Consider the following 9,373-nt stretch of genomic DNA (forward strand, 5'->3'; position numbering starts at 1 on the left):
CCTCCCCTTTTGCTGTGGCAGGCCCCCTGCCCCTGGCTTCTGTGCTGAGCAGCACCCCAGAGGACCCCAGTGTCTGATGTGTGAGCAGGCCATTCCAGACAGTGGGATTGGGCCTTGTGCTTGGGGGCTCCGTCTTGGAGTGGTCAGTGTGGGCCAGGCCAGGCCTCAGTGTTTTCTCTTCCTAGGCCAAGTCCAGGGGTGTGGAGGCCGCCCGGGACCACATGTTCAACGGGGAGAAGATCAATTTCACCGAGGTGAGCAGGCCTGGTGGACGCCAGGCTCCTCATTCCCTCTGGACCCCTCCCTTCCCTTTGGAAGGAAGACAGTTCCTTGACCGACTGTTAGCAGCACCTCCCCGTGTCCTCACCCTTCTCTTAGGCAATGCTTTTACATAATGAGAGGCCTGAAGGCCTGTTTCCTCTGCCGGTTGCAGGACTTGGGGGCCTGTCCTCCCCAAGATCAGCAGTTGGGTTTGGTGAGCTCCTTGAAATGGCTCCCAGTGTTTGCCCCAGAAGGACCATATCTCAAGCCTGAAGGGAGAGGGTTTCTCAACGTTAGCTCAGACATTTTCTTGACAAACTTAACTTTATATCCTTGTTGCCAGTTTTTTTGTTTGTTGGTTTGGTTTTTTGAGAGGTTTTTGCTATAAGGCGTGTGGTCACAAGAAAGAGACAGAAAGAGAGCAATCACCCCCCAGGGGGTTGGCCACAGTGCAGTCCCTTCTCCTCCATTCTCCTCTTGGGATCTTAGGCACTCACGCACAAGCACCTGGAGTGAGCTTAAGCCACCAGGTCCAGGACTCAAACCACGGTCAACTCTGTGAGAGTCCAGCGACGTAACGATTACACTATCTGCTGGTCCTGGCACTTTGCTTTTATAAGTTTTATTTCTTTCCTGAGAGAGAGAGGTGATAAGGCACACTGTCTCCCATGCCACAGCTCCTCTATCCCCAGCCTTCCAACTAGCCAGAATCACTGATGTCACTCGCCTGTTCATGTCTGCCAGGATCTGAATCCAGGGGCTTCCAGGGGGCTGTGGGATTATGCGGAAGTACCCTACTGCCTGCACCACTGCCGCTGGGCCCTTGCTGCAAGTTTGATTAGTGACTAGAAGAATCTTATGTCACAAAAGGTCTCAACCTCTTCAACAGTAACAGTCAGTAGGAAGCAGGGGTGAGGCCCAGCCTTGGGGGACCCTGTTACTGACTTGCGTGGAACCCTAGAGGTGTAATAAAATAACACTGAGCACTCAGACGTTCTTATCTTCCTTTTACATAGGAGTAACCAAAGCTCAGAGGTCAGATCATTTACCCAAGATGTCCTAGCTGTAAGTGACAGAGCCAGGATTCAGTCTCAGCCTGTGTTGGACTACTAGGCGAGACTGAGGGAGAGACTAATCAAGAAGGGCTTCCTGGAGGGTACATTTGTCTGTGGAGGTGAGGTAGCATGAAGCTGTCCATCTTAGTGAGCCTCTCACTGGGTTGAAATCCCAAGACAAACTTTCCATGTCCACCGGGAGTCTTCAGACCTGCTTCCCTCTAGAACTCTACCATTGACTCCAGCTGGATGGGGCCTTTTCACTTGTGACCAGGCAGCCGCCTGGCACCTGTCCCAGATCGACTCTGGTTTGGTTTCCAGTGAGGAAAGCCTGAGTTCTTGCCTTGCCTCATATCCAAGGGGCTGAGGACACTTTTCTAAAGGGACCAGCAAACACCACATGCTCTTGGCGACAGGCTTAATGAGCTCTGGTCTTCTGCTTGTCTCCAACCAGTGTTGTCACCACCCTCTTCTTTTGCTCACGCTGTTCCTCTTTCCTCTGACTGTTCACACCCTGAGCCTGTCCTTGTCTGTTCATGTCTCTTGTCACTCACTTCGGACCATCTGTAGCACATCAGGGGGTGGCCCACGCTTCACCATCCTGAGTCCTGACATAGCTCCTACTCCCACGGGTTCTTGGTAGAAGACCAGGGTCACACTGTACCAAGTCCAGCTGGGAGTGTGGCTGCCCTAGGGCTGGGGGTGGTTCTTAACACTCTGGCTTATCTGCAGAACCGGGCAGTGCTGCACGTGGCTCTGCGGAATCGGTCGAACACTCCCATTCTGGTGGACAGCAAGGATGTGATGCCAGAGGTCAACAGGGTTCTGGACAAGATGAAGGCTTTCTGTCAGGTGAGTGGCTACCAGACCGGACTCGCCCTTGCCCACGTGTGTGCGTATATTTGGGGATCTGGGAGCCCAGTAGGTGGCAACTTCACTTTCCATGGAGGCAGGATTCGGGCTATCACTGCAGGCAGAGGTGGGGATGGCCTATGGGATTGCCAACCCCAGGGTTTCTGCTGAGGCTCACATTTCCCCTGGCTCTACTCTGAGGGAGTCCACTGCTGGCAGCAATGAAGACTTGCTTTCTTATGTATTTATTTAGAGGTTTTTTGTTTTGTTTTTTGTTTGTTTGTTTGTTTGTTTTGCTATACAGCACATGCAGTCACGAGAGAGACAGAGAAAATGAGAAATTACCCCCCATGGGGGATGGGCATGCTGCAGTCTCTTCTCTGTTCTCCTTCTAGTATTTTGGGCATGCACACACACACATGCCCAGCATGAGTTTCAAGCTGCTAGATCTAGGACTTGAACTGTGGTCAACAATGTGGGAGTCCAGTATGCCAACCATGGGTTTGCTTTTCCTTTTATTTTTATTTTTGTGCCAGAGGGCACATACATTAGCCAGAAAGAGACAGAGAGGGAGGGAGGGAAGGGAAGCACCACCCCCAACAGGGCATGGTCATGCCAGTCCCCTCTCCTCATTTCTTTATCCCATCAGGATTCTGGGCATGCATACACAAGTGCCTGGCATGTCTTTCAAGCTGCCAGGGCTGGGACCTGAACCACAGCTATGTTGGATCTAGCTCCATACTCTCTAGGCCAGAAGACCAGCATGATGCTTGCTTATTCTAGCCTCTTTAGCTGTTACTGACTAGTCTGGAACCAGATAAAATGATTGTCATAAAATGTCCACAGCCCCATCCCCAGCCAGCTTTCCTGAGGCAGCCTGCTGGGAACCGCTCGGCTGAGCCAAATTTTGAGTGGGGAAGGCTGTGGACTAGAAATAAACGTAACAACGAACACACAAAGACATACAAGTATGGAAAAGCAAGGATCAGGTGGGCCTCACTTCTCTGATGAAGAAAGCTGCAACCAGGAACCAGCCCCAGGTTTATTCTTTTAGAGGGCAGAAAATGGAGGAAATGGAATGCAAAGCCAGTTGCTTTAGGATGTAATTCGTCTGAAGATGCGAAAACAACTGGTGCCATGTCATTTCTCTGATCTTTTTGGGATGAAATCTGATAAATACATGTGGCTTCCTTTAGCGGCCATCATTCAGTGTATCGACAACAACAGGCATATAGCATTTTCATACATAAATGCTCTCATAGCCATTGCTAAGAAGCGCGTTTCTGCATGTGTCTGAAGGTCACCATGTTTTCTGAGATTGGCCGCTTTTCACAGCAGCCTTATAACATTCCCTATGACATCTTCCCGAAAGCTCCTCCGTGTGCACTCGTGCTTATACATACATCCGTGTCTTCTCTTTGAAACGCACGCATACACACACATTGTCATTCATACTTGATCTCCTACAGCTTATTTCCATGCAGAAACGTGTAAGAGATACCTCTAGGGCCAGCAGGTGGTGTGGGGAAGGCATTGGAGTCCCACGTAGCCAACTACAGTTTCAGTCTGAACCTGGCGGCTTAAAAATCACACTGGGCACATGTGTGTGCATGCCCAAAATCCAAGAGGAGACTGGAGAAGAGGAAACTGGTGTGGCCATGTTGGGTGGCAGGAGGGTGATGTCTCACTTTCCCTCTCTGTCTCTCTCTGATGAGTGAGTGCACAGACCCTATGGCAAAAAAAAAAAAAAAAAAAGAAAAAAGAAAAGAAAAAAGAGATGCTCTTGTGTCTGCATTAGTGTGCATGACTGTGCCTCCTCCTTTTCCTGTGTGCATGGGGGTAGGGGTTGCTTCAGAGACCGGTTACGTTTCCTCACGTAAACCACTGTTGCCTCAGTTTCTACCCATTGATTCTGTATGGGTTGGCAGACGTCTTTGCACCTGCAGTACGAGGTGATGCCTGGGGCCTGTGTGGTTGCGTGCATGTTTGTTTGTATGGGTTAGGCATGTTCTGGGGATGATCACCTGGGCTTTGGTCAGCTGGCTCACTCACTGCTTGTCCCTGAGAGCAGTGGCCCCATGTGTAGCTGGTCAAAGTCTGGTGGCTTTGGCCAAGAGCCATGATCAGAACTGAAAGTGATGCCAGCCATAGAGGTGATCTTGGCATCAGTCCTAAAGTCCTAGAAGCTACTTGCGTGAGACTGCAGGGCGAGGAGGGCTTGGGCCCTGATGAGAGTCTGCATTCCAGGATGTCCCTGAGGGTGGTCGGTCCATGTAAGAGTCTTAGGGACTGGGAAGGGCATTTCCAGCCACCTTGGGAGCGACAGAGTTGATGTGCTCCAGAAACCTGGGGTGCTTGCTGTGGTCAGACCAGGCATGCTCAGGCCCTCCCTGTGGAGAGTGGTTCTAGCTATCTGGGGTGGTGTTTCTGGGAAAGCCCTCCCTTAAAGCTGGCTGCAGGCATACCTGACTCAGACTGAGGGGGTATTTATAGTTCAAGAAAAGCTGCTGAACAGCATTTCCTGGTGAGGAATACTCGCCATGGCCATGCTCCCAAAAGTCCTCCAAGCTTGGGTGAAGGCGTTTGCCATGGCCATGATTGTAGTGGCAAAACTCAAAACTCGCCTGTGTTTTTTTTTTTTTTTTTTAAGTGCCAGAGGCCAGGAAAGATAGAGGAAGAGAAAGGACAGGAGTAAAGGAGAAACAGCACCCTCTCAACAAAGCCCGGTCTTACTGCCATCTCCATCCTGTCAGGACCCTGGGCATCTGTGCATACCTGGCATGTTTTCAAGCTGCCAGAGCTGGGATTTGAACCCTGGTCAGCCATGTGGGATCTGGCTTCCTGTGCACAGCACCTAATTGCTACACTATGGGTCTGGCCACAACTTATACTCACTTACCAGGCCACATATCAGTAAAATCCATGCCTATTCATACACACATCCTGGGAACTATCAGGAGTTAAGGAGCTGTGTGTGGACTGACTTCAATGCTGTTCAGAATATACAAGGAAGTTGAAAAGGGAAGTTACAGAATCAGTGTGTGTTGTAAACCCTCATTTTATCTAATAAAGGGTGTGGGTAGCAATTGGGTTGTCGGAGAAGTCAATATATTTCTGTTTTGCTATGCAAAAATATATCATGACTTTTTTGGCAGGGAGAGGTTTTTCGCTATAGGGCGCGTGCGGTCGCCAGACAGACAGAGAGAGACAGAAAGCGAGAAATCATCCCCCAGGGGGGATGGCCATGCCGTAATCCCTTCTCCTCCATTCTCCTCTCGGGATCTTGGGCACACACGCACATGTGCCGGCGTGAATTTTAAGCTACCGGGTCTGGGATGCGAACCACAGTCGACTATGTGGGAGTCCAGCAACACAGCCATTAGGCTAACTGCTGGTCCCTATCATGACTTTTTTTTGACAACCCAATATGTTAAAGATATGTGGGGCCAACAAGTGGCATGGAAGTTAAAGCAGCTGGATCCCACGTGGGTGACTCTGTGATTTGAGTCCTGGACCTGATGGTTTGAAATCATGCTGGGTGTGTGTATGTGCATGCCCAAAATCCCAAAAGGAGATTGGAGAAGGGATTGTGGTGTGGCTGTTCCCCCTGGGCGGGTGCTTTATTGCTTTCCCTCTTTTTCTCTCTTGTTTCTGTCACTCTCTAGCAAGTGCACGTGCCCAATAGCAAAAAAAAAAAAAAAAAGCTATAACCTAAAAATGAAAAAAAAAAAAAAGCTATACACATTTTCCTCTCTGAAGTGCTTTAATATAACAATCATTTTAAGGAGATTGAAGGTTGAAAAACTGAGAAACTTATTTTGAAAGCATAGAAATATTTTTATGATATCTTTATATTTAATATAAAACACATTTTTAGATAAAAATATATGAAGTTGTGTAGACTTTGAATACTTATTTATTTTATTTATTGAGGTCATTATCTGATAACATTGAATATGAAAACATTTTCTTTCATATAAATATATATTTTAAAATTTATGTTTAATTATTGTACATCTTTATAGCATATGATTAGGGTTTTCTTTTTCTTTTTATAAAGAATTATTTTAACTTTATTTATTTTTAAAAATTTGACCAGAGAGGGACAGAGGGCGAGAGAGAGAAAGGGAAAGTGAGAAAGCAAGCCACTAGGTCTGGGACTCAAACCATGGTTGACCATATGGGAGTCCAGTGCCCTTTAACCACCATGCCACCTGCCGATCCCCATAGGGTTTTCAAAGCATAGATGCATGTCAGAGAAGTCAAAGATATAGTATGTGTGTGTGTGTGTACATACATGTGTATATATTTATATTTAATAATTATTTAATTTTATTTACTGTTATTATTTTAACTTGCAATAGGGCATGTGCACTCACCAGAGAGAGAGAGAGAGAGAGAGCAACAGAGAGACCGAGAGAGAGAGAGAAGAAAAGTGAGAAAGCATGCTTCCAAGTCTGGAACTCAAATCGCAGATGGCCATATGGGAGTCCAGAACCTTAACCACCATGCTACCTACTGGCCCCAGGAAGTCAAAGATATTACCACACACAACTTTCCATTCCTGTGTCTATTCATTTTTTTTTTTTTGCTGAGCCCCTCCTACCCACCCCCATATTTTGTATTTAAGAATTACTTTTTATTTAACTTTATTTATTTATTTATTTTTAAACTTGACAAGAGAAGCAGGGGAGAGGGGAGTGAGAAAGCAAGCTGCCAGGTCTGGGACTCGAACCACAGTCAGCCATGTGGGAGTCCAGCGTCCTTAACTACTACGCTCTTTAACCACTACGCTCACCCCCATATTTTATTTCTTTTTATACTGATGGAAATTTTTTCATAGCTGTTAATTGTTATTAAACAAACAAAAGTTGCTGGGTCTTGTTTTCAAGAGGGACACATGTACTAGTTTTCTGTTGATGTGTAGGAAATCCCTCTAAAACTTAGCAGTTGGAAACAACAGTCAACATTTCTCTTTTTTAGAGGTTTTTGCCTTAAGGCACATGCGCTTTCTATGCAAAGAAATTAGGGGGCTGTGGCTGGATTGATCTGCAATATTGTTCCGGATATATGAAGATTTACTATGTCTATAGTGAGAGGGAACGTGAGAAATCACCCCCCCAGAGGGGATGGCCACTCCACAGTCCCTCTCCTCCATTCTTCTCCCAAGATCTTGGGCATGCACACACACATATATGCCCAGCATGATTTTGAACTCACTGGGTCCAGGAAAAAACCACGGTTGGCCTTGTGAGAGCCCAGCGACGTAACCACTGCGCCATCTGCTAGTCCCGACAGTCAACATTTCTTTGGATCAGGAATTTGCAATATCTGTGCTAGTTATGACTCAGGTCTCAGAATGTTGCAGTCAAGGTGTTGACTGAGGTTGAAGTCCTCTGAAGGCAGCGGGGGTGGAGGATCTGCCTTGAAGACCCTTTGACATCCGTGCCACTTGCTGGCCCAAGTGCAGTTCCTTTTGATCTGAAGATGTAAATAAAGAGCACTTAGCGGGGTGCCAGCAGGTGGCATGGTGGTTAAGGCTCTGGCCACTCCCACATGGCCAACCATGGTTTGAGTCCCAGACCTGGTGGCTTGCTTTCTCACTTTCTCCCTCTCTCTCTGTCTGTCTCTTGCTGGTCAAATTAAAAAGTAAATGAATGATAAAGTTAAACAAATAATTCTTTAAAAAAAAAAAATGAAAGAGCGCTTAGCGGAGCTGGCCGGTGGCATGCTGGTTAAGAGTGCTGGAATCCCACATGGCCGACCGTAGTTTGAGTTCTGGACCTGGCAGCTTTCTCTCTTGCTTTATCTCTCTCTCTCTCTCTTTCACTCTGTCTCTCTCTGATCAAATTTAAATAAATAAATAAAGTTAAATAAAAATAAGTAAAAAAAAAAAAAAGCATTTAGCACTGACTTTTGGGAGGCTTTGGTTTCTCTAGTTTGAGTCTTCTTATGACAAGGCAGCTGATGTTCCCTAGAACAGGGGATCCAAGAGAGAAGTAGGCAGTGCGCCTTGAAGTCTTTGTGACCGACCTAGTGTCATAAATCACACGCTTTCATTTCTGTGTTACCATACCGGTTGTACTGATCAGCTCTGTGTGTACCAGTCAGTTGGGGAGGGGACTCTACACAAGAGATTGAGTACCAAGATGTCTGGATCACTGGAAGCCATCTTGGAAACTGGCTACCATAGTATGACTCTGGCCCATAGTGATCCATGTCCCTTCCACATGCAAAATACCCCACTCCCTTTTTCCTAAGGCAGGTCCCATGGGAGTATCAGCGAACCCCATCGTCCACGTTAGATGGAGATGCAGGTAGCAGTACCTGCATTCTCTATAGCACAACTCAAGTGCAGTTCCTTTCTTAATTTTAGTTTTTGTTAGAGGATGTGTGGGCCATCATGGTGGGGAGAAAGGGAGGAAGAGAGAGAGAAAGTAAGAAATCACCCCTCAAGGAAGGTGGCCATGCAACAGTCTCTTCTTCTCCGTTCTCCTCTCAGGATCTTAAGCACAAACGCACAGGTGCCTGGGTGGTTTTTCAAGCTGCCAGGTTTGAGACTCAAGCCATGCCTCTGGCCATATGGGATCCAGCCTCCTTAAACTCCTTACATCTACTGGCCCAAGTGCAGTTCCTTTTGATTTGTAGACGTGTCAATTAAAGAGACAAATCATCTGCCTCTCACATACTCAACATACAGTGGTGAGATGGGCAGAAGAAAACTAATATAGAACAATAACTTTTCAAAAAGAAGGGAAATGGGACCAACAATTAGCATAATGGCTATGTCGCTGGACTCCTATGTAGTCGACTGTGGTTCGAGTCCCGGACCTGGTGGCTTAAAATCATGCCGGGCACGTGTGTGTGCGTGCCCAAGATCCTGAGAGGAGAATGGAGGAGAAGGGATTGCGGCGTGGCCATCCCCCATGGGGGATGATTTCTCGCTTTCTCGCTATTTTTCTTTCTGGCAAGTGCACGCGCCCTATAGTAAAAACCTCTCCAAAGAAAGAAAAAAAAAAACAGGAAAAAGAAAGGCAGTGATCCTTAGCAGTTCTGAAATTCAGCAAGGCCATCAGTTGGCATTGCTTGGTTAAGAGTCAAGACTGGATGGAGCCAGTAGGAGGCGTGGTGGTTAAAGCGCTGGACATTCCCACATGGCTGACCATGGTTTGAGTCCCAGACCTGGTGACTTCCTTTCCCTCTTT

At 47.1% G+C, this 9,373-nt stretch overlaps 1 protein-coding gene across 1 annotated transcript in view; it reads left to right on the plus strand.

Annotated features, from left to right (window-relative positions):
* The window catches only part of GPI (glucose-6-phosphate isomerase), a 41,852-nt gene that overhangs the window by 1,569 nt on the left and 30,910 nt on the right, over window positions 1–9,373 (plus strand). The window contains exons 3-4 of the mRNA XM_006171595.3: window positions 186–254; window positions 2,049–2,168. Of these exons, the coding sequence (XP_006171657.1) occupies window positions 186–254; window positions 2,049–2,168 (189 nt within the window). The remainder of the gene's footprint in view (window positions 1–185; window positions 255–2,048; window positions 2,169–9,373) is intronic.

The sequence above is a fragment of the Tupaia chinensis genome, unplaced genomic scaffold (assembly GCF_000334495.1).
Source record: "Tupaia chinensis unplaced genomic scaffold, TupChi_1.0 Scaffold149922_1, whole genome shotgun sequence".
Taxonomy (NCBI): domain Eukaryota; kingdom Metazoa; phylum Chordata; class Mammalia; order Scandentia; family Tupaiidae; genus Tupaia; species Tupaia belangeri.